This window comes from Dendrobium catenatum, unplaced genomic scaffold (genome assembly GCF_001605985.2).
Source record: "Dendrobium catenatum unplaced genomic scaffold, ASM160598v2 fragScaff_scaffold_1067, whole genome shotgun sequence".
In the NCBI taxonomy this organism is placed as follows: domain Eukaryota; kingdom Viridiplantae; phylum Streptophyta; class Magnoliopsida; order Asparagales; family Orchidaceae; genus Dendrobium; species Dendrobium catenatum.
Genome location: NW_021319529.1, coordinates 831,423 through 858,136, shown reverse-complemented (window position 1 = coordinate 858,136; position 26,714 = coordinate 831,423). Strand labels below are relative to the sequence as shown.

General features: G+C 30.8%; 1 protein-coding gene across 1 annotated transcript in view; it reads left to right on the top strand.

Annotated features, from left to right (window-relative positions):
- Positions 1-22,986, top strand: part of LOC114580518 — a 46,197-nt gene extending 23,211 nt beyond the window's left edge. The window contains exon 3 of the mRNA XM_028698346.1: positions 22,751-22,986. Within this exon, the coding sequence (XP_028554179.1) occupies positions 22,751-22,986 (236 nt within the window). The remainder of the gene's footprint in view (positions 1-22,750) is intronic.
- The last annotated feature ends 3,728 nt before the right edge of the window (positions 22,987-26,714 follow it).

The window sequence follows — 26,714 nt, the reverse complement described above, 5'->3', positions numbered from 1 at the left end:
CTTTGTAAAGGCTTCTCCGCCTAGCTGTGGGGGATAAAAGAGAGTCACGTTTGTAGTGCAATACTCGGAGGGCGCCTCCGGGGAGTGGACGTAGGTCGAGTTGACCGAACCACTATAAATTTATGTGTTCTTTTTTTTCTTTCTTACGCACTTTTATTTCCGCATTTATTTTTGTGGTGTGATTTTGGTTTATTTTGATTTTTTTTTCTTTTTAAAAAGAAAATTTTAAAATACCAATTCACTCTCCCTCTTGGTTAGCTTGGGCCAGTTCTATAGGGCTTAACATCCTTAACAAACTTTCAGAACTACATGATAGTAGCCCGAACCTATCTAAAGCACTTTGGACTTACATTGGACTATATTGAAAAGCCTGCTAAAGCACCTAAGGGATTTAAAATCATGATTTTGGTCTCATGAAAGATGGGTAGGCTATCATTTAAGTTTTTGAGAATTTGCGACTAACATCTAGAGAATTTCCTACGTGGTCCCTTTACTTATAAGTGGCATGATTATGCTTGATGCAATTAAATTTTAATTAATTTTAATTTATTTCTAGTGCGATGCATATAAATTGACCTTTTATGCAAAAAGTAATATGCAGTGAACATTTTAAAAAAGTCATGGAAAATAAATTTTTCTTAGAGATCACAATAACTCCTAGATATAACTTCACCCTAATAGGTCAGGTCGTCCACCATGACCCACAGGAAGGGAGGTGCTTAGCTTGGAGAGAAGAATTATATGAATGCATGAGAACTCTAGGTGTCCTCTGGCTTACTTCTTAGGATTATTTCTCTTCTTAAGTGAGCCTAATTTCTTTTAATTAGTTACAAGTAGAATAATTTTTTTATCCTTAAGAACCTAATTATATTCCAAACTAAAATAGGTACTGCATGTAAATAAAAAACCTACATAAATAATAACTCTATAAAACATGTAATTTAAATGGAATCATACAACATCAAGGCATATCAAATAAGTATGAAAGGCCATATGGTGAATGATATTTAATTACAATCCAAATTTATAAGAAAGTAGTGGTGGCAAAGCTCCACCGACAACAAACCTAGGTTCAATCCTATAGAATGACGTAAGTTCATCTTAAAGGAAGACATTTCTTTTGGTCTTCAAATCATCATAGCTCCTTTTGTTCTTCGGGCTTCTTGTTCTTATCCAAATTTGAATGTCCAAATGGAAAGAAATCTCCACTAGGGATGTTTCTTTCTTCTTTGGACTTAATACTCCTAGTATAGTGCCTTCCTTTAAGTGTCTTTCACAATCCATCATTTAAATTACACATTAAAATTAAAATAGAACCAATACTCCTGCATGTTAGCCAGCAAAAGCAATTCATATAGAAAGAAATTAATATAGAAAGCTTCCATAGAAAGTCCAAACATACAATCACTTGTTCACATAGTAGAAACTTTATTAATTCAATTTCAAATCATTGTTAACCCTCTAATTTTACTCTACATAAGCATGAGCACCTGGAAAAAAATATATATTAACATCTAAATCATTCCTAACTTAGGAAAATCTAAATGCCTATCAATGATTACGTCAAAATCACTTCAAGGCATACAAAAAGAAAATTTGATAAAAAAGTGACATTCATTCATTCATCAAAACAAAAAATTCATTCCGCACTCAAGCCAAAAGTAATAAAATATAATGGTCTAGCCAATAGCTAAAGATGGTTGTCCTAGCAAGCAATTTATAGTGTGTGAAAGGGCATTGTGTGGTGTGGATATTCCCAAAAATTGACGTTAGTTTGATTTATCTAACATTTACATCACTTGTTCAAGGTCAAGGGGTGTTTACTTTCATGTTTAAATCTTAATATTTTAATATTTATTACTAGATGATTACAAAGAAATAAAGAGCATATGCATAAGTTTATTAGTTCAAATTCTAATCATTATTAACCCCCTCATTTTACTCTACATAAACATGACCACCTACAAAAAATAGATTAACATCTAGATCATTCCTAACTTAGGAAAATCTAAATGCCCATCACTAATCACATCAAAATCACCTCAAGACATACAAAAAGAAAACGTGATAAAAACATGACATTCATTCATTCATCTAAATAAAAATCCATTCCATATTTAAGCTAAAAGTTATTAAAGAACAATGATCTAGTCTATAGTTAAAGTTTGTTGTCCTAGCAAGCCATTTATAATGTGTGGAAGGGAATTGTGTGGTTTGGATATTCCCTAAGTTTGAAATTAGTTTTATTTATCTAACATTTAGATTTCAATTGTTCAAGGTCAAGGGGTGTTTACTTTCATGTTTAAATCTTAATGTTTTAATATTTATTACTAGATGATTTTATTTAAAAAAATGTTAAGGTTTTTTAACATTTGAGTTCTTAAGCTCCCATATTTTAATTAGTCATTTGATCCTTAAAGCCTAAAAAAGATCCAATACATTTATGCACTCCAAAAGGAATCTAACATAAGGTATGAAGGCTCCCATTCGTTGGTGACTTATTGTTAATTATTGAAGTTGAAAAAAAATTGTCTTTGTTTACATCAGGCCATGAAGTTTATTTTACCCTCCTTGGAACTGACTTAATAGCCTCGTAGGCCTAATTTACCCAACAATCATCTCTTAATTTATATTTGATTTAATTTATTGATCTAAAATAATTCAATTGGTTGATTAATGATTTATTGATTGATTGTTTAAGTTGAGTGATAATTATTTTAATTTCCACAAGGTCTATGAGGTTTATTTCACCCTCCTTATGGCTAACTTAAAGCCTCGTAGGCTCGGGTTATCCATTAATTACCTTATTATTTAATTGATTTGATTTGTCATTTAATTCATTCTAATTTGTGATTATCTCTTCTTTTTTTTTTTTTTTAACTTTTAAAATTTAATTGGGCTTATTGGATGTTTAATTAAAGTCCTTAGATAGGTTTTGAAAATTCAAGCAAGGTTGTTAAACTTAGTTGAACTGCCGAAGGCACACTAAGAGGGGGTGAATTAGTGTTTTAATTTTTTTTGAAAATTACTTATTCTAAAAATATAATACCAAATTAAAAAGTATGTTTTGAGATTGATCAAACAATGCAGAGACTAATGATATAAAAACTCAAATGTAATATTTTCTGATTTTTTTTTAAACACAAATATTAAATTTATTTATCTTCTTTTTAATTTTTAGAGGTTTTTTTCTTGCTAAAAAATTAGTCCTAAATAATCACAATACTTTCAACCAAGATTTGTAAGAATAGAACATGCAAGAAATTAAAAGTGCAGAAAATAGAAGTTCTAAACAAAAAAGATATGAGCACACCAAAAATTTTATAGTTGTTCAATTAAAACATAACCTATGTCCACTCCCTAGAGTCCCCCTCTCTGGGTATTTTACTAAACCTTTAGAGATTCTTCTTTTTCCCCCATATATGGGCCGAGAAGCCCATATAAAATCTCTTCCACCAATCTTGGTGTTGCAGAGTAACTAAATCCCTTTCACCTTCAATTTGTATGGTAGAGTTGCTGAATCCCTTTAACTTTTCTCGATGTGGTGAAGTAGCCGAATCTCTTCCAACATCTCCAGGTGTGACAGAGTAGCCAAATCCATTTCTCCTTCTCCCAGAGTGGAGTACTGATGATCTTTTGCCTTAAATACTTTCTCATAGGAGCATGCCTCAAGATAAATGAAGACACATGGAGGAACTTAACTAGAAGCATGCTTGGAGAAACCGCTTGAAATCCCATCGCACACAACTTCTTCCTTACACACAACTTGTCCCCATTTCTCTTCTAACTTCAAGATATCTCAAGAAAATAAAGCTCTCACTAAGAACTCTATAAATCATTGCTTACGAGCCAAAAGACTTGTAAAAAAGAAATAAGAAGTGTTTAAATACAAGTCTCAAAGAAAAACACTAATTTTTTTTACTTCATCCATCATTGTTTAAACAATATGATAATATGATCAATTTAGTTCTCTCAATTAGTACTGTATGATAAGAGAAGGTCATTATGATCAGTGCAAATTTTTACACTAACCATTTAGTACAATTAGTTTAATTGAATCTCTATTCAACCTGGATGATTCCATGATAATGAAATATCATCCAGGCATCTTCTTTATTTGTACAGTATAAAATGAAGTTCATACGATATGATCAATAAAAGAAATTAATTTTTTGATTTTATTATTTAATTATAGGTATTAATTTAGGCAAGAATTTTAAATATTGTATAATATGAATATGCTTGTATAGTACGAATAGAACAATTTTTAATTTTTAAAATATTTCCTAAAATATGATTGGCAGTGGGTTTTCTAATTATAATTAATCATCCTATATGATTGTAATCATACATTATAATTAGTTCAAAACTAGTTTTATTTAATTTAAATGTGTTAATTAATTTCTATTTGACCAGATCGTGCAACATAAACCATATCATACAATATGAAATTAAAAAAATATTAACACATTTAGTTTCACTCTCCCAACATTTGTGTGCACGTTTTCTCAGTTAGCATTCACTTGCTAGACAATAATGACTTAAGAAAGATAAAGTTACAAACTCTTACAAATAATCAATCTTATGATACACCATCTTGAGCCTTGATTCCTTGACTATTGGTCATGTATGTCTCTACTTGAAATGTTAGTGCACATAAAAAATATATGTAATAATAATAAGTAAGAGAAACAAAGTAAACACTAATAATATTTGTAATCATCAAAACACGGACTGGAGCTCCTTGATTGTAATAATCTTCAACTTTTTGATGATGATAAACATTGTTGGTAGAATTATATGTTGATTTCATTTTTCTCCTAGGTTCCCCCCTCACTAAGTAATATCTTAAAAAATAGAGAGAATATATATTTTTTTAATTTTTAAAGGTTTTTTGTTTGTTTAAATGAATAAGCACAATAAACACTAAATGCAAGGACAAATTTAACTAATGATGAAACTAGAATGTTCAAGTCAAATCTTCCTACTCATCCTTTTAACATCACCAAAAAAGCGATAAAAAAACTAACACATACACAGAATAATGTAAAAAAGCAAATCCAATAGGCAATAAAAAAACTAGAAGGAAAAATAACTTATAATGACACACACAACTCGTTAGAGGGATCATGTTAAGGTGGTGGAGGTGGTGGCTTAAAATAACTACGGATCCTACTAAACTACTCACCAAACCATGTTATATTAGCCTCATTTTACTTTTTAGTGTGCGTATCAAGGCATGACTCCAAATGGTAAAATCTATCAATCAACATATTATAGTAATGTGGTGGATACATAGGAGCAGGTGTTGGTGCCTGAGTTGATGCCTCTACCGATGCTCCCCCTTCTTCCTCTTGCTCAAGAGTTTAATACATACCATCCTGCTTGATGTTTATCACTATATAGTATGTGGAAAAAGTTATCATAGTAGTAAATTGGGAGGTGTTAGGTGGTGCATGATATGTTAAGTTGTATTTGTTCTCTAGGATATAAGTATAAGATATTCTAAAATTAGATTTTGCTTGTGTTAGGCCCTAAGATCTCTAATACTAGTAAGATGTTTAATTTAATTGATAATAAGGTCCGCTTCATTGAATGCAATGCTGGGCATAATAAAGTAGGTGATGATATATAGAAGAGAAGTAATATTGACTCTATATTCTACTTTAGCGATAATTATATTTCTAAGGATGTGTTGAATGATGCAAACATTTTAAGCAATTGTGTAAACTAATATAAGGTGAAAAGTTCTTGGGGTACTTTTAAGGGTGAAGTTGACTTCATTCCAATTATAGTCAATAGTAGAGAGTGCAGTGTAGGCTTTTTTGTTCAATGATGGAAAGATGTAAGATTTGATCAAAGTTCTAATAGGTGATTGCTATAGGGTTTCTAGAAACTTAGGATTGCAGGGTTGTACGCTCATTATTAATTTTCAAATTGGAGAAAAATTCAAAAAGAAGTTTGAAATTGAATGGATAGTTACATGAAAGTTTAGGTTGTCTTGATTTGGAATTCTAGAGGGGATGATGGTTGTATCTTTATAGTGATGATAAAACTAAACTTTTTTAATATCCGATCTATTATTAGTCAAATACAAAAGTGATCCTATTATCACCTTATATATTTTTCCATCTACATCCTTATCTAATTGAATGGTTGAGCTTATTAGTGTATTTATTGTCGTAGCGCCTTTAATATCATATATATTTTTTTAAATTTTTTTAATATATTCAGTTTGATTGAGAAATTTACCATGTTCCCTTTACTTTGCACTAAATCAAAAAAAAAAAAAAAATGTTAGCTCCCCCTTCATACTCATTTCAAACTCTTAACTCATAGTTTCTGATTAATCAAATATAATTTGGGTTGATTATTCTATAACTAATGTTTTCTTATTTAAGACCCTGTAAGATTTAACTACTGTAGATAACTTAAAAATACCTCTTCATCTGCTTTAGAGTCAAAATTTTCATTTATAAGTATAAAACATTTACAACCAAACACATGCAAATGAGAAAGATTTGGTGTCCTACCTTTAAATAACTCATATGATGTTTTTTATGTTTTGATCTAATATTTATCCTATTTAAAACATAACAAGCAGTATTCACTACTTCTACCCAAAAGTATTTAAGAAGGCCATAATCTATTAACATTTTCCTAACAGCTTCAACCGATATTGTATTTTTCTTTTCAGCTATTCCATTCTACTGAGGGGTTCTAGGGGAAGAAAATTTATGTTAATTTTCATATTCACTATAAATTGATTAAAACCTTTTTTTCTTAAATTCTCCACCATGATCACAATGAATTGTAGCTATCACACAACCTAACTTCCTTTGAATCCAAGTATAGAATGTTCTAAACCCATCAAATGATTCACTCTTATGTGCTACGAATCTGAACCAAGTGAATCTAGAATAATCATTTACAATCACATATCCAAAACTCTTACCACATAGACTAGTTGTACTAACCGGTCTGAACAAACCCATATGCAAAATCTTTAGTGGTCTAGTGGTAATGATCTCCTTAATAGAATTGAATGAAGAGCTAGTTAGTTTTCCTAATTGACAAGCATCCATAAGTGGTCCTTAGTGAAATCTATCTTGGGAATGCCTCTAACTAACTCCTATTGGGTGATTTTTCAAAGAGTTTTCATACTAGCATGACATAATCGCCTATGCCATTGCCACGCTTTATCCAAAATAGTCTTCAAACAACATTATTTTGTAGATAGATCTATACAAGATAAATTAAGCATGTAAACATTATTGATCCCTTTTCGTTATAAATTAGTTTTGCCATTTAAAATAATTAAGCTTTTGTTAGATAAAAATTTAACTTAAATCCCTTATCACATGGTTTACTAATAATAAGAAGATTATGCTTTAGGCTTTCTTATAAAAGAACATTTTTAAATACAAATCCATTAGTTTTACTAATTGTACATGATCCAATCACATTCCTAGTGGAGTTGTCTCATAGTGTCACTTTACCTCTATTCTTGGCCTCTATCTTGATGAATTGCTTCATGTGTCCAGTCATTTTCCTTGAATGGCTGCTATTCAGGTACTACATGCTCTCACTAGGCCTTTTATAAGAGCATCCCTACAAGGACAATTAGAGGTTAAATTTGGGAACTCAAGTGAGTTTTGGTTCAACCTTATGCTTTAGTCAATGAGTGGAATGCATACTATACTATGATGCTAATAATTTAGGACTCAATTCTAGATATTTACTATGGTGTACATTGCAAATTCTAGAAATGTATCCTACCATGCCGCAAGAGTAATACCTAACTCCAAAAAATGGGTTCACTAACCTATATTGGTGATAAAGACTTTTCTTAGGGATATGTGATGCATCCGATGTCTCAGGTTGTGGCTTTTGTGCTAGTGTAGGCAGTGGTATCTTATTTTGAAGTTAAAATATTTTCTTTTGTAAAAATTCATTTATATTTTTGTATCTTTAAACTTTAAATTTAATGCATGCTCACTAGTGGATAGTTTCATTACAATAGTCTCTAGTTTATTATATGCCTTCTTTAACTCAATATGATTGGATTCCAAGGTTTTATATAACCTGCTTAATTCAATATGTTTCTTTTTTTAAAGATGCAAAAGTAGTAGCATTAAAAGAAAAAGTAATTAAGAACTAAGAAAAAGGATCACATTCTTCCTTTATCAGGCTAACAAATGGAGGAGGAATAGAATCCAAACTAATATCATCACAAACAAAATTATTACAATGAGCAATGTTAGCACACTTATTAACTAACTTATTGCAATCCCTATTCACACAACTAAAAATAGCATGCTTAAATTCTTTAAGAAAATCCACCTCTTCAATCCCATTTATAACCAGACCTTGCTCTGGTCTTTATTCAAATTACAAAGAAAATTAATAGCATTGGCGTTGTCACCCTTAATAATAATCCCTTCATACTCCAACATCCAATCTTACAAAATCACTTTCAAATCTTGAATTGCCAAAAGCTCCAATCGATACACATTTCAATGCATTCCTTTGAACCCAAAAGCCAATAGAAACCTTCCTTTATAATCCCTGAACACTCCTCCAGTAATTGCCTCATACGAAAGGAATAGAGAAGCATCCACATTAACTTTGATCCAATTCGGTGGAGGAGGGTTCCAACCCTTCATCAACAACCTATTGGGATGATTAGCACCCAGTAGCTTGACTTAAGAACTGTATTTTTAACAATAGAAACAAGAGTAACAATGTGAGCTGTAATGTACAAGCAGCTGTATTCACTATCATCATAAACTAGTAATCAGTACAAGATTCTGCCCAGAACGCCTTTTGGATTCTCTTCTTGTCCTTCTTAAACTTAGGTTTCTCCTCAATCTTTTCCTTGCTTGTGTTATCTTGAAGTGTCGGGTAATCGGCTCTCACATGTCCAGGTTTCGTGCATTCAAAATAAACAACATCAGAAGATCCTTTGACATGTTTATGATCCTTACCTTTTCTCAAATTTTGATGATGCTTTTGTTTCTTCCTTAGAAAGCTTTTGAATTGCCTTGTGATGAAGGCAAATTCATCGCTTTCAGACCCGGAAGATTCAGAATCTGATTTGTGCGCCTTCAGTGCAATTGTTTTCTCCTTCGAAGAAGAAGCAGAGCGATCCTTGAAGCACCCTTGTAAATCCCCTTAAATCTCCCCCTCACAAGATCCTCTCTCTCTCCCACTCTCTCTTTCTCTCCTTAAGTCCTTCTCAGGTCAAGGCAGCAACCAAAGGTCTTCAAAAATGTTGAACAAGAGTTCTTAAATAGAAGAGCTTCAAAGGAGCTCATTAATTACAAGTTGCCAACTTTATCGTCCAGGCCAATATGGACATCGGCCTGGCCGATCAGTACAAATCTCAGAAGATCGGCCAGAGCATCGCCCAGGATGCACTCCTGGATGATTAAAAATTGGCTTGATCGTCGAGGCCGATCTCACGATCGTCCTGGCCGATCAGTTCAATTCATGGGAAAATCATCCTGAGCATCACCCTGGATACGAGTTGGCCGAGACTTATCATCCTGAAGTAACAAAAGGTTTTTGACTGGATCGTCCTAGCCAATCCTGTGATCATCCAAGACGATATGATCGTATCAATCATCCTTAATTACTCCCTTGATTTCTTGATCAATTAAGGAATAATTTGAGAATTTCATCCAGGCCGATCCATGATCGTCCTGGACGTTAATTTAAAAATACAGTATACCTTAATTGTCTATGGCGGCAATTTCTTTCTGTTTTGAGCTTATCGTTCTGGCCGATACATGTATCATACAGGCTAATATGTTAATGACGACTGCCTTAATTAAGAATTCTTATTTAGACTTTCTGTTTTAAGCCTGATCGTCCAGGACGATGTTAATATCGTCCTGGCCGATATGAGTAAAAACAGAAATTCTAAGTCTCTCAAGTGTGTGTGTGTCGGGTTACTTAGTATCGGTCTCTTTGACCATTACAAGAAGACTCAAGAAGTGAAAAACAAAAGTACAGACTGACTCAACCCTAATCCTATGCAATCCTGAACTGGCTTCGTCTGTTCGTCCGATCTTCGATTCCTGAAAAGTTAGAAGCAACAAGCAGTCCAAGAAAAATAGTGTTTGTCAATCATCAAAACATAAGCCATGAAAATAGATTTGTAACAACCCAAATATCCTTTCCACTTATGCAAGTAGAGATTCTTACATTATTCTCAAATTTATGTGCATAAAGGAAACAATTCAAGCATTTGACATTTAGTTTTGCTTTGTCTCATTGTTTTAAACTCCATTTAGTGAAAAGAAAATCAGGTTCAATAATCCTATTAACTATACATGATGATAAAGAATAATCATATTAAATAATATGCAACTTTCTAAAAAATATATACTATAAAAAGGTTAACATTCTTAGTTTTAAAAAAATTAAATGGAAGATTATAAAATAATGGTAGATGAGTTATTGAATAACCCTCAACGATATTCTTATTCCCAAATTGTTCTAAGGATATTTTCTTTAGAATTTTTAAATAACTAATTCTGAGGCTTTGCTCTGATACTAATTAAAAGTTTAAATGAGGTTGTTAAACCTAATTGTCCTAACCACCCCAAGATGAGGGTAAATTGTTGTTTTAAAAATTTATTTTTAAAAATTATTTATTTGAACAACTTAATACCAAATTTAAAAGTATGTTCACAGGTTGATTTAATAATGTGGAAGAAAATGATATTAAAACTAAAATACAATACTTTTTTATTTTGTGTTTATAGAAAACACAAATATGAAATTTATTTTTATTCTTTTTAATTTTCAGGCATTTTTTTCCTGCTCATAAAAATTAATCCTAAATAATCATAATACTTTCAACCAAGATTTGTAAGAATAGATTATGCATGAAATTAAAAATATAGTAAATAAAAGTGCTAAACAAAAAAGAAACGAGAACAAATTTTTTTATAGTGGTTTAATAAAAACATGACGTACGTCCACTCACTTGAGTCCACTCAGAGTATTGCACTAAATCTTTTGTAACTCTCCTTATATCCCCATAGCCAAATGGAGAAGCCTTTACAATTTCTCTTCTACGAATCCTAGTGCGGCAGAGTAGTTGAATACCTTTCACATTCTCCTAATGTCATCGAGTAGTTGAATCCTTTTCACTTTTTGTTGGTGCGGCAGAGTAGATGAACCCCTTTCGCCTTCTCCCAATGTGACAGAGTATCAATGATCTATGGCCTTAAAAATTTTCTCCTCAGAGATTCCCTCAAGATGAATGAAGACACATGGAAGAACTTAGGTATATACTTTCTCGGAGCAACCACATGAAATCCCCTCTCACAAAACTTCTCCCTCACACATAACTTATACCTCAGGGTCTCACCAAGAGCTCTCTCAGAAATTTCTAAACAACCAAAATACTTGTAAAAAGAAATCAGAAGTGTTTAAATACAAGTCTCCAAGAAAAACCCCAATTTAAATTTTGTAATCACTATTCATACAATACAATATGAGGATTGTATAATAATATATGATGATCATGCAATATAATCAATTTAGTTATCCCTGTTAGTGCTATATAATGGGAGAAGGTCAATATGATCAGTACAAATTTTTGCACTAATCATTTAGTACAAAGTTAAGGTTGTATACTTTAGTTCGTTCAATCAAATTTCTTTTCATCCAAGATGATACCCTGGAGATTAAATTTCATCTAGGTATCTTCTCAATTCATATAATATGAAGTCAAGTTTGTATGGTATGATCACTAAACAAAATTATATTTTTTATTTAATTACTTAATCATTGAGATTAATTTAGGTATGATTTTTAAATATTGTATAGTATGAATATGTTTGAATTGCATGAATAAAATAATTTTCAAATTTCAAATATTGCCTAAAATATTATTGTCATTAGGGTTTCCTTATTAAAACTGATCATTCTGTATGATAGTAATCATATAATATGATTAGTTTAAAATTATTTTACTTAATTTAATTATCTTAATTAATTTCTATTTGACGTGATCGATAATTCATATCATATAGCACAAAAAAAAAAACATTTAATTTCACTCTCCCCACGTGTGTGTGCACGATTACTCAACTAACATTCACTTGTAACACAACAATGACACAAAAAAGATAAAATTATAGACTCATGCAAATAATCAATCCTATGCTCCACCATTTTGAGCCTTAATCCATTGCTGTGCTTCATGTATATTTATACTTAAAATGTTAGTACACATTGAAAACATATGAAATTATAAAAAAAATAGGAGAAACTAAGTAAACTTCAATAATATTTGTAATAATCAAAATATAGGCGTGGGCACCCTAACTACAACATATTTAACCTTGCGTTGACTTTTTGATCTATTATAAATTATGGATGTTTTTAATTTTTTTATAAATAATAGATCTTATTCCTTGTTCAATGCAGTTGAGTTTGAGTAAATTTGATTTTTCTATAATGAGTTGTTATTTTTAAGAGTTCATCCCTTTTTTTAAAATATCTAATTAATAGTAATAAGGTTTTTTTTTTATTATTTTGGTATCATACCAACTCCAAATTTCATCAATGACTCTTAGAGATGATTTCAAATGTTTAGAATAATTTTGGTAATTTTATTTTTTTAATTATTTTATTTATTTAATTAATGATTTTCTTTAATTTTTTGAATCATTCCATATTTATTTAGGATTTCATGGGGCTTTTATTTTTCTCTTGTTTGCTGTTTTGTTGTAGGAGTTCAATCCTTAGTAGGCATTTTTTTTATTTAATTTAAAAAAATTACTAATTAATTAAAATCCTTGGTAAATTATGTGAACAAATTTTGGGATCACTAAATGATGGACCAAGTAATATTTAATTGCAATGAAATTTGAAACATAAGTCCACCAAGTCCTATGCTTAAAACCCATTAAAAACTGCTTCATGGTCGACCTCATAAGGTTGATAACTTAATCACTTAAGACAAATATAACTATTCACTGAGGGATTTATTTAGGTCAAACTAAATATAAGATAGGGGTGTAATCAGAGGAGGTCTACTAACCCTTTGACCAAACACAATCATTCAACAAAATTTAGCAACCTAAATCACATTTGAAAGGGGGTCATGCTTGTTTAAATTTAAGGGTTAATTAATAGCCCATAAACTTGAATTAGCTAAATGAAGCCCTTAATTACTCCAAAAAGGGGTGCTTAAATTTGGACATTTCAATAACATGCCAAAAATAATCTCTCAAAGTCGATCTCAAGCTCTAATGAATTAATTTGAGGTAATATTTATAAAAATAACCCTAAGAGTAATTCTAAAATAAGTTTAATTTTATGAGGAATCAAAGCCTAAAAACATAGAACTTTTGTAGGTCTCCTCAAGACCTTTCCAAGGAGCCTAAGAACACCCATTTTTGGCTAAGTATGTGAGGATATATGATTTTTTTGAAGTTTAGGCTAATATTTTGATTTATTTAAATGCCATTTACACAGATAGCATATGGTGTCATGCGATTGGTCAGCCAATTATTGTCTCTAATGGTAAAATAGTGGTATTAATTATATTGATCTAATATTTGGTTAAATGATTATGATCTAATGTGCTTCAAGACCATGGGATTTAATCAAAGCTGATGATCGAGATCAATGGCTATGGTTTTGTCTTCCACCTTTCGTACACATTCTCAACCATAAGGGTTTTTTTTTTGGCATGATCTGAGAGATCTTGCAAACAAAAAAGAAATGAAATTTTAGCGGGAGTATTATGAGATTATGAACCTTCAATATAATGGTCAGAATATGTAGTTTTGAATGTTCGCTTCTGTGGGCTACAAAAAATCAAGCTCTTGTCTCTCTATAGCCTTTCTCTTCTTTTTCTTTTCAGTTATCGAGGAGAGATTTAAAAATTTGGTTTTTGAGGCAAAGTTTTAGAAGAAAAATTTGGTTTTGAATAAGACATTACCTAGAGATTTTTCCCTCATTTAGTGAGGAATTTATTATATGAATTCCTATAGTTTTAAGCTCCTATCATTAATTATCCCTCTTGATAATGGGAGAGTACTTTTGATTAAGGCTAGTAATTGAAGAGATATATAGTATCCACTGATACGTAGTATCTAACATATAGTAGTGGCAATTTTTGGTATTTAAAAATTAATATTTCAAATTAAAAATTTTTCACCTTTCACTTAAATTGGATGGTGGGGGGAATGACTAATAACTTGATCAAGATCCCATGGGTTGATCATCCAGGGTCATCATAGTCCATAGTATACTTAGTTAGAGGAGGTAGTCAATCCAACCTGATAGAAGGATCCGTATCGATAGCCGTGGGTTACTTCATCCAAGGATACCTTATCGATATGGGGTGAATATTAGTCTAAGAGGACAAATTTGAATCCACCTTAGCTCACAGAAGGCCTTGTGCCCTATTGATCATATCCTATTGATTCATTACTCAGTGATTTGAAGTTATTTGGAAATATATAGGCTCATAATTTAATGTTTCCATTTGGTGGAAAAACCACTCAGTTAGAGAGTCCAGTTAATAACTATTTACGTATGGTGACATTTGGTAGCAAAACCATCAGTTATAGGACATGTGACATATATTTACTAGTAATAGATGGATTGAGATTGAATATCGGTGGTATTCTCGAATAAACATTTGGTCTTTATTAGCTGATGTGATTTTCAAAATTTTCCACCTCGACAAGCTGTTGCAGATGATGGATGGATATTTTTTCTTTAAGTATTTTATTTTTTTATTTCAATTTTAAATATCATAGATTTTTGGTGATTTTTAAAATTTTAAATTTAAAAATTTCATGAGAATTTGGGAGGCATTTTGAATGTTTGGGTTCCCTCCAGTTGCAATTTTCTATCAATACAACAATCATCAAGGTATTAATGGGTAGTTCTATTCTATTGGTCAAACCATATCGACGCTATCTTTTTACCAATATATTTATTAATGTTAGTCTTTTATTAGAGAATTTTTTTTATAAATATTGAAGGTCTAATATGAATGTATAAAATAAATATCTTGGTCGACTTGGGGATCATATATTTATTTAATAGTTTGAGCTATGCCAACTCCTATTTATTCTCATAGAAGGATCAAGATTAAATCCAGGTTCATTTCTTGACCCACACAACATCCTCAGACATTATGTGTGTGCATATGACATGCGCATTAGGGCCCATGTAGGTATATGATTGTAAATGTGTTTTATATGATATATTTATATAGTGGCTATTTACATGTAATGTAAAGGGGTATATATGACATAGCTGTGTATTCACACATAAAGTTATGTGACTATATGCATGATGAAATATTTATATATGCACTTATATATTTAAATGTATGCGTATACATTGACATTTTGCATTTTCACAATACTTAATTGTGTTTACATGATGTATTGATAAATAGAGTGATGACCTACAACACTTATTAATTTCATATAGGTTGTTACACCTATGCAATTTTCCCAAGAATAAACTTTTTCACATCAATTTTTAAGGGCCTTTTAAAGACACGAAAAACCGTCCAGAAAACAAAAATTTTCCATTTTGAGCGTGTACGATCGTATTTTCGTACGTACGAACAATTTAAAAATTATTGCGTACGAACCTTTGTTAATCTATAAAAAAATATTTTCATACATGATAATCATCCAGTACGAACCAAGTTTGCACTGTATGAATCAATTAAAAAGTTTTTCAACTTCCTTGGGATGAAAAGATACCCCACATTTTTGTACTATAGACATCGTCTGTATGTACAGGAAATTGTACAGTATGATTTATTTAGAAAAATTTAGCATTCTTCGGGACAAAAAGGGACCCTTCAAATTCATACTCTAGACATCATATGTATGAACATGATATCGTATAGTATGATTAGTTTAAAACTTTGGGATTCATTTGAACGAAAAGGGACCCATCCATTTTGTACTTTAGACATCATCTGTACGAAAATGATATCATAGAGTACGATCCATTCAAAAAAACTTTAAATTTTTAAGGACAAAAAGGGACCCGTCTAATTTGTAGGATGTCATCTGTACGAAGGAACCTTCATACAATATAAGTAGTACTTAGAAAATTTTTCTTCCTGATGTTCATTTGATTGCTTGTAGGAGAAAATAATTGAGCAAATCATCCCGTATGAAATGACTTCGTACAATACGATTAGTTTAAAAAATTATAAATTTTAAACCCTCCCCTAATGTGTGTGTGTGCACAATTACACAATTATAGTCACACTCTTTCAAACTCAATAAAATGAAAAATACAGATTCCATTTACAATGAACCCTAATCTATTATAATTTGAAGTCTTCAACAATCTGGAGTATGATATCCCTAAAATGTTAATACTCACAAACAACAAAAGTAATACATCCAAAACATGTTAGGAGAACCTATAATTAAAATAATAATATTTGGAATCATCCAAAACATATATGTGGCATGATTCTTAACAATCAAAGAACTAAGTTGCAACAATTTCAATAGTCTCCCCCTTTTTGATGATGACAAAATAATTATTGTTTGAGTTAACATGTATTCCTTAAATTTCTTCTTAGCTCCCCCTAAAAAGAATGAACATGTGAATATCGAGAGCTTCCATGAAGAGCACACCAATTTTTTTATTATTTAATTTTTTTAAAAAAATATATAAACACAAACAAAAAAAATCCAAAAATACAAACACAAATAAATACAATCAAACAAAAACCAAACACAAACAAACACAACACATAACATAAACAATATTATCAACGTATAATACAAACAATATTATTACTGCCCTTTTTGACAACAACAAAAAGGGTAAAAAGATTAGAATTTGAAAAGAAAGCAGTCAAACTAGAAATCAAAAGAAATGATTGTGAAAATTTCTTTAAACCAATTGCAATTATAACATTAATTTCATACTAAAATAGAAAAATTCTAAATTCTAAATTACCAAACAAATAAGAAATGAAAAGTTAATCAAAGCCATAATTCATTCTAGACAAAGTTAAATAAGGATGATTATTGAAAAAATGACGAAATGAATATTTTTTAATTTCAAATTCAATATTGAGTATAATTGTTAATGAGATAGATTTGAAATAGAGATAAAATGATAAAGGAAAGAAATTAATAAAACTTTCAATTTGTCAACTTTGCGCATATTTTCTTTGAATGACACACTTTGTGTGTCTTTTCTTTTTATGGCACATTTTGTGCATCTTTTTGATTTACGAACCAATGCACATATTTTTTTTTTTGCACACATTTTGCATTTTATTTTGATTTGCTTTTTAAGTATTTACAAAATTAGTTATCTAAAATCAATTGTTACTAATAACAAAAATAAACATATTAAAAAAGAAAATAAAAATAATAAGATATCAAAATTGTAATAATTATGTTCTAGTTATATTTAACGAAAGAACATGAGATTTATTTCCTTATCGAAATCCAGTTAAAATTTAATTTAAATTTTTTGAAAGATAGGATTGTTGTATTGAAATTAATTTGAAAAGAAAAATAATTTAAATCCAATTTTAGTGATCAATTTCAAAAAAATTCTCATATAGGATTACTATCATTTCAAAATCTAAGAATAAAGACATATACAAAAACCTATCAATTTTCATTGATATAAATAAGATTGCAACATACAATTTCTGATATCAATATCAAAGAAAACATAACATCACATAACACAAGTATAACTAAATAACAAAAACATGTAAAAGAAAAATTGAAGAAAAATACCACATCACATCACAATCTAAAGTTTGATAGGAAGAACATGAGAGAAGTACAACTAAAAGTCAGAGGGACCATGGTCTGGAGGAGGTCGCTGATTGAATACTGAAAGATAGCTATTCATCATAGTTACATTTGTGTTCATAGAGTCAAACTGACCTTGTATCCTTCCTATGTCTTCAAGGTATCATGCATCCTGTTGGTTTAGATGAGTCTAAATTTGATCAAAGCATTGATCGAAATGAGTCTCTATCTGATTAAATCATTGGACCATCTCCTGAAAGAAATTCTGATCATATCCCTGAGTAGGTGCAGGAGCTCCCCCTTCTCACTCAATATCATCGCTTGAACTCTCATTTCTCCCAAACAGAGATCAAAAAGAAGCATCAGTAAAGAAGATTGGCATTTCAGTGGGAGGATCAGGATGAATAATGTTGTACTTGTTTTCCAAAATGTAAATTACTAAGTATCCTAGAGCAATATTTTTCTTCCTCTTATGATAAGGAAGCCCAATTTTAGAAAGGTTATGAATGTAATCCAAGATGAGTAGGGCCTCATCAATAGGTTGTCCAGTCATGATCAAATAGGTAATAGTGGATAGAAGAGGAGTCATATTTATGCGATCACCAGTCTTAGGAATGATTGAAATTCTTAATACATGCTAGATGACCCTAGCATTTTGGTTCAAAGTGTATACTCTAAGTGACATACTTGAATTACACCTCTAAGAGTTTTATTTATCTCAGACCAGTTATAGTCAGATTTAGAGGTGAAGGTGTGTGCTCTAGTCCCATGAGTCCTTAAGTGAAGAAAGGTTCCTAGATCTTCCTTAGTGATTTCCACTAGCTATTTTTTGACAATAGAAGTTATCCTACTTTCATCCTCACTGACTCTCATATTTGCAAGGAAATAGTGAAAGTCTCTCTGTGATAAGTGTAGATCAAAATCAGAATGAAGGAGAATTGGGTTAAAGCAAATAGAGGCATAACTAAAAAGTGGATATCATCTTGAATCAGAAGTCTTGGATGAGTGATTTTGGCGGCTACATACCTATAGAAAGAATCCTCTTTATCTCTAAATAAAAAAATGTCATCCCCACCCCTGGATGATGATCCCTTAGTAACTCGAGAGCACTTGCTAGAACTTGCTATTTCTAGGTTAGAGTCTCTAAAAGGATTCAAGAAGGGTTTAGAAGTGAATGGAAATGAATTCAATAGCCCTCCTATTTAAAGAAAAATGACCCATCGTAAAGTATGAAAATGGCTTTATACGTACTATCTTGAGATTGTACGGGATGAAAAAATTTTTGTATGGACTTTTGATAACATCCAAAACAAAATGACTTTTCTTAAACACATAATGATTGAGGCATCGTTTCGTACATAATTTTTTACCATACAATAGTACAAATGAATATGTGTTCATCTGGGATGATCAATTATTTAAGATCATTTTAATGACAGTTAGGTTCGTCCCCGACAAAAAATGACACGTGGATCGTACAGACGAAATTTGATTTTAGACGTATGATCAGTTATAAAAACTGATTCTAACTAGATAACCATCATATGTGTACAGACAAATGTATACAGATCGTACAGGATGATGACAAGATTGTACAGTACGATCTATGAAAAAAATCCAAATTTATGCATTTAACTCTAAAATAACCATAAACATGCTATAGAATTCGTATAGAACAAAAATAAAAATGTACAATATAAATAAAACACTTAGAAAATGTAACCCAGAAAAAATTTCTCAAATTTAATCAATCATACACAAGTGACAAGTGTCTAAATTAAAAACTCTCAAAATAAAAACCAAAATAAAAACACTCACAACTAAAACAAAAAAAAAAAAACAAAAACAAAATCAAACACACATAAAAACATATCAAGTTTGCAGAAGATTTTATCTAAACATTAAGTTCAATCACACATAACCTTGTTCTTAAGGTGCTAAAAGTATCAAAGGATAATAGTTAAAAATATCTGCAAGTTGATTTTCAGTTGAAATATGATTCAATTCAATTTCTCATTTGGCTACATGATCCTCACTGAAATGATGCCTTATGTCAATATGTTTGGTTCTATAATGTTGAATAGGATTTTTTGAAATGCAAATGGCACTAGTATTATCACAATAAATTGGAATTATGCCTATTAAAAATCCTAAATCAATGAAATATTGTTTCAACCAAAAAACTTGTGCCGCACAACTTTTTAAGGCAATGTATTCAACTTCTATAGTAGATAGGCCTATAGAATTCTATTTTCTACTGAACTAAGAAACTAAAGAGTTTCCTATAAATTAACAAGTTTCAGATGTACTCTTTCTATCTACCCTACATCCTACAAAATCTGAATCAGAATATCCAACTATTTCAAATGAAGAGCTATACTTAGGATACCAAATTCCTAAGTTTTGAATTCCCAAAAGATATCTCAAAATCCTTTTTACTGCTGTCAAATGTGATTATTTTGGATCTTATTGAAATCTATCACAGAAATAAATATTAAATATAATATCTGGCCTGCTAATTGTTAAATAAAGCAAATATTCAATAATTCCTCTAAATTTCTTTTAATCAATAGATTTTTCCTTTGGGTCCTTTTCCAATTGAATTGAGAAACTTATTGGTGTAATTACTGGTTTAGCATTATTCATTTCTTACTTCTTGAGGATGTCCTTAACATACTTTGACTGACTAGGAAATGTTTCCTCCTCATTTTGCTTAATGCTAAAACTAAGAAAATAACTTAAATCTTCCATTAAACTCATCTCAAATTCACTACTCATTATTTAAAAAAAAATTATCACAAAGATTTTTATTAATAGATCAAAAAATGATATCATCAGTATATATCTAAATAATGAGTATTTCATCTCCTAATTTCTTCAAAAAGAGAGTGGTATCCACACTTCTGTTTACAAAAGATCTTTCTAATATAAAAGTGCTTAACCTCTCATACTAACCCATAGGTGTCTGTTTCAATCCATACAATACATTTTTCAATTTATACACATGATTAGGGAATTTAGAACTTTCAGAACCTGGAGGTTGTATATCATAAACATCCTCTTCTATCTCCCCATTCAAAAAGTCAATTTTATTATCCATTTGAAATAATTTATATCCTCTAAAATAGGCAAAGACTAATAAAATCCTAATTTCTTCCACTCTTACTACAGGGGCAAAAAACTCCTCAAAATCAATCCCTTCAATTTCATTATACCTCTTAGCCATCAATCTAGCCTTATTTCTAACAACAATTCCTAAGACATTTATTTTATTTTTAAATATCCACTTAGTTCCAACTACACTTTGATCCTTTGGCCTTGCAATCAATTCCCAAACACCATTCTTTACAAATTGATTTAACTTTTCTTGCATGACCAAAATCCAAAATTCATCCAAAAGTTATTTATTAACATTTATGGGTTCTATCATTGAAATAAAGGCAGAATGGTTGTCATCTTTACTAAGTCCATGCCTAGTCCTAACACCCTTACTAGGTCCACCTAGAATCAATTCCATAGGATGGTTTTTATAAAATTTCAATTCTCTAGGCAAAAGGTTCTTTCCTTCCAAATTTTTATCCAAAATAATCTTCTCAATCCTTTGGGAGTTATTTTCTATATCATCTTCTTCCAAACTTAGCTCTTCTAAAATACCAAATTCATCAAATATAATATGTGTGGTCTCCTCAACTATTAAAGTTCTTTTTTTAAATACTCTATATGATTTTCTAACACTAGAGTATCCAAGAAAAATTCCTACATCTAATTTTGGATCAAATTTACCTAAAGGAGATTTTTCATTATTTTGAATGAACATCTTACATTCAGAAACATGCAAATGTGACAAATTAGGTATTCTCCCATTAAGAAGCTCATAGGATGTTTTGTTTAGTTTTGATCTAATGTTCACCCTATTTAGAATATAACATATAATACTAACTTCTTTAGCCCAAAAATATTTATGAAGTGAATATTCTACCAACATGGCTCTAAAGGCTTCAACAAATATTTTATTCTTTCTTTTGACTACCCCATTATGTTGTGAGGTCCTAGGTGTACAAAAATTATGATCAATTCCATGTTCTTTATAAAAATCCTCAAAATTTTCATTTTTAAATTCACCTCTGTGATCACTTTGAATTATTAAAATTTCACATCTTAGTTTCCTCTGAATCCATATTAAAAAATCTCTAAATTCCCCAAATGATTCATTCTTATGAAATTAAAATTTAACCCATGTGAATCTCGAGAAATTATCAACTATCAAAAATCTATATACCTTTTCTCCTAGACATACAATGCTAACCGGTCCAAAATGATTCATATGAATTATTTCCAATGGTTTGCAAATTCAAAGATCCTTAGTGGAAGGAAATGAGGACTTCACCTATTTTATTAGTTGACATGCATCACAATGGTGATCCTTAAAAAAATATAGTTTTGATATACCTCTAACTAGTTCCTTTTGGATAATTTTCCTAAGATTTTTAATGCTAGCATGATAAAGTCTCTTATGTCATAACCAAGATTCATCAGAAATTATTTTTAACAAAATAATTAGGAGTTTTAATATAGTTCAAGTCTAGTTTATAAATATTGTTTATCCTGGTTCCATGCAAAACATCATTTTTATATAGACTTAATATGTAGCTAGTAAGAAAAAAATTAACATTATACCCTTTGTCACATAGCTGGCCAATACTTAACAAGTTATGCTTTAAGTGTTTTATAAGTAGTACATTCTTAATAAAAAATTATTCAAGTTTTTTATCATACCCGTGCCAGCCACTTTCTTAGTGGTATTATCTCCTAGTGTAACCTTACCTCCATTCATGGCTTCCAGCGATATGAATTGTGTAGTGTCTCCAGTCATATGCTTTGAGCAACTGCTATGGTGAAGATCCTTTGCAAAAAATTGCCCTTTCAAATTGTGCTTTTGAATTAAGGAGGCAATGGGGGTAAATTTGGAGGATTTCATATTACTTCTCTGGGATTAGATTGGTTCATGTGCTCTTTTCAATCTCAGGAAGCAATGGAGGAAGTTCTCAATGGAGGTCCGTGGTATGTGGGAGGTTTTGTCATTGGTCTAGATAAATGGACTCCCAATTTTTCTCCTTATTCCTTGGATGGAATTTCTTCTCCAACCTGGGTTCGTCTTCCTCACTTGCCATTACACTACTGAGACAAAACCAATATTACAAGAATTATTTGGAGTATAGGGACTCTTTTATTATTGGATGGCAATATGTTTAGATGGTGGAGAAGGGAATTCGCTAGAGCATGTATTTGTGTAAAATTGAACTCGAAACTCCCTTGTGGTATTTGGGTTGAAGGTATACATGGAATATTTTTTCAAAAATTTGAATTTGAGAATTTATCTTCTATCTGTTTCAAATGTTGAAGAATTGGACATAGAGATGTGGTATGTCCAAATGGTTTTCAAAACCCAGATTTAATTGGCAAGGAAGTTCCCAAAGATCCTTTACTAGTTGAAGATAGGTCTTACAGACCTTGGATGCACGTTAAATTCAAATCCAAAAGAAATATTAAAGGTGTTAAGAGGGATTGTCATTTAAAACATGGTTCAGAATTCCAACCAGTTTGTTGGAGCTATGGTGGATCAAATTCAGAACGCCATACATTAAAGACAGCTGAAAAAAATGCTGAAATTAAGGGAAGACAAGAAGGTGCTGTTAGCCATAATTCAAACTTGTTGGTTGAGCCGGATATAGCTCAAAATACAAATACTGAAAACAATCAAGATGGTTCATTGATTCCTAAAATTAGAGTTGAAATTACTGAAGTTGATTTGGTTATTCAAATTTATGAGGAAGGTTGTACCAGAGTTCAAAATAACAGTGCTGAAAATTCGGGATCTCAAAATTCAATTTTTGAAATCCCACCAAGCATGGAGGCAGATAAGGTTGTTGAGGAGCTTCAACCGTATTTATTCCCAACAAATCCAGCTGGACAGAATTCTATTATTCCAACGGATACTCCTAAGATTGCTGAGAATTTGAATTATCAAGTTCCACAAATGATGGAGGCTGTTATGGAGAAGATTGAGAAGGAGCAGGTCATGGTTTTGACTCCTTCTAAAGCTGATAATATTTCAGGATTATCTGCTTATAATGATAAACTAAGAGATGACTTTTCTAATTCCATATCTCCTTCTTCTACAATCAGTTCAAAATTCAATAAAACTATTTTATTAAAGGATGAAAAAAGTACTTCATTGGAGCTATCCGGTTCTAAACCCAAGCTATTCAAAGAAATACAAGGGCTAGGACTAGTGAAAGATCAAAATAGGAGGAGGATTACTGATCACAAAGTGAAGAACGATTTGAAGAGTTCTTCCCAAAACCTTTCAGTAATATGATACCCGATTTTCTCATCACAATTTACAAAGTCGTTAGAGACATGAAGACGGAAATTCTAATCAAAGAATTTTCCATTTATTTTACTTGCTATTATAGAATTGGAATTTGGAAAAGAATTCTAAAATACCTATCTTTGGTTTTTATAGGTATTTTGAGAATGTCTTATCTTTTTTGTAATTTCTTTTGATTTTCCTTTATAGCTGTTTTTTTCTTTTGGCTTTTTTGTTTTTTAAACCTACTATATTTGTTTATGGGATCATTACTGGATCCTATTCTTTAACCGGATGGGAACTTTGGGATACTAATCAACCTTCGGGTTGTTTCAAATTATTGGTATCCCCTACATCTCAACGGTTTCAAAATACGAAACAGTGGGTTTCATTTCAAATTAATAGGTTTAATGATAACAAAATTGCTTTCAATAAGGATCCTTTTCATCAAGGATCTTTAGTTTCTTATTTCCCAGTTTGTATTAGGTTGTTTTTTCTATTAATTTTAATGCAACTTTGCATTTTCTCAAAAAAAAAAAAAATTCTTCAAGTGTAGGGGGTGTCCTATTTTCCTCAAGAGCTTTCACCTTAATTCTAAGAAATGAATTAGTATCTTCTAATACATTAATATCATATTTCAAATAATTCCCTCCTTTTTCAAATTCATCCTTAAAAGAATTAAATTCTTTTTCTAGTTTAATGTAGGATTATTTTAAAAGATCATTTTTCTTATTCAAATCATCAAATTCATCTAGTAAGCTCATGTGTTTGTTCTCAATCAGTGCATGATCTTTCCTAAGAGTTTCATGCTCCTTTTGTAACTCTTGCAATTCTAAATTCAATATAGCATGCATTTTCTTGAGTTTTTATATGTACTATGAATTCTTTCAGAAACATCAAGAAATTTATTATAGGTTAAGTCTCATATCTCTTCTTGATCTGACTAATCAATATTATTGGCCATTAAACACCAGTTGATGACTTCTTCTTCCTTCTCTATTTCTAACAAATCTGAAGATAAGTTCGCCCAGAAAGCTCTCTGAAATCTCTTCTTTCCCTTCCTCACATTTTTCTTTCTCCTCTACCTTCTCCTTGCTAAGGGTGGCTTTAAGATTAGGGCAATTTATTTTTATTTGTTCAAGTTTCTTTTATTCATAACAAATCACATCATTAGAAACCTTCACATTTTTGTGGAACTTACCTTTTTTCCACTTCTGGCATACCCTTTGCTTTTTTTTAAGAAAACTCTTGAATTGCCTAGTCATCAAGACAATATTGTCCTCATCCTCATGTTGTGGTAGATCACTCTCTAAGTCATCCACTTTCAATGCTATGTTCTTATCCTTTCACTGTTCTCCTACATTAATCTTCCTTTGACTCACTCCTTTATCGTAAGCAATTAGTGATCCAAGATGATTATCAATAGAATAAATATTTAAGTCCTTAGACTCTATAATATCAATTATTTTAGCATCATAAGCAATAGCCAAACAACAAAGAGTTTTATTAACCATTTAAGCATTTGTTAGTTCCCTACCTAACACATACAAAGAAGTGACTATTTGAGTGAATCTTGTGTACATGTCAAAAATGGATTCGTTAGGTTTCATACAAAATAATTCATATTCATGTAACAAGATATTCAATCTAGATTTCTTCACTTCATTAGTCCTTTCATATGTAATACAAAGCCTATCCCAAATGTCCTTTCAACTTTTGCAAGTAGAAACTTGCATATAATCTTCAGACTTAAGAGCACAAAAGAAACTATTTAAATATTTTGCATTTAATTATGCTAAGTCATATTTTTCAATAGTCCAGTTAGAAAAAGGTGTTTTAATTCTAATGCCATCTACAAATCTAGTTGGCCTAGTATACCCTTCCTGAATTAAAATCCACATGGGATAGTCAAGCAATTAAAGAAATATGAACATACCTATTTCAAAAAATCAAATGGGATATTATCAAATAATGGAGGTATAATGATTGAATACACATCAGGTGTGTTTTGATTTCCAAATGTATCCATTATCATTTTCAAAAAGTAGTCTAAACTTATAGTTTTAAAGCAAAGTTCTGATACCACTTGTTGATTCTGTATAGGTTGTTAGACTTATGTAATTGTCCCAAGGCTAACCAAGAGGGGGAGGGAATTGGTAATTTAATTTTTTATAGATTTTTAATAGAAAACAATTTTTAAATATTTTTATAAAAATAGTTTTTCAACCAAAATAATAAAATTATAGAAAATTAAAATGCAGAAAATATAATGAACACACAGATTAATAATGGTTCGATCCACCAAAACCTACATCCAGTCCCTGAAGACTCCCTCTTCAGGTATTGCACTATTACCAAAAGTGACTCTTCTTTTGCTCCTACAACAAGGCAGAGAAGCCTTTATAATTTTCCTCTATTCTTCCAATCCTCAGTGTGATAGAGAACCATCATCCTTTTACACCCTCCAATTGTCGGTAGAGTACCATCGTCTGTTTATACTCTCCAAGTGTTGGCAGAGAACCGTCATCCTTTCACAGCCT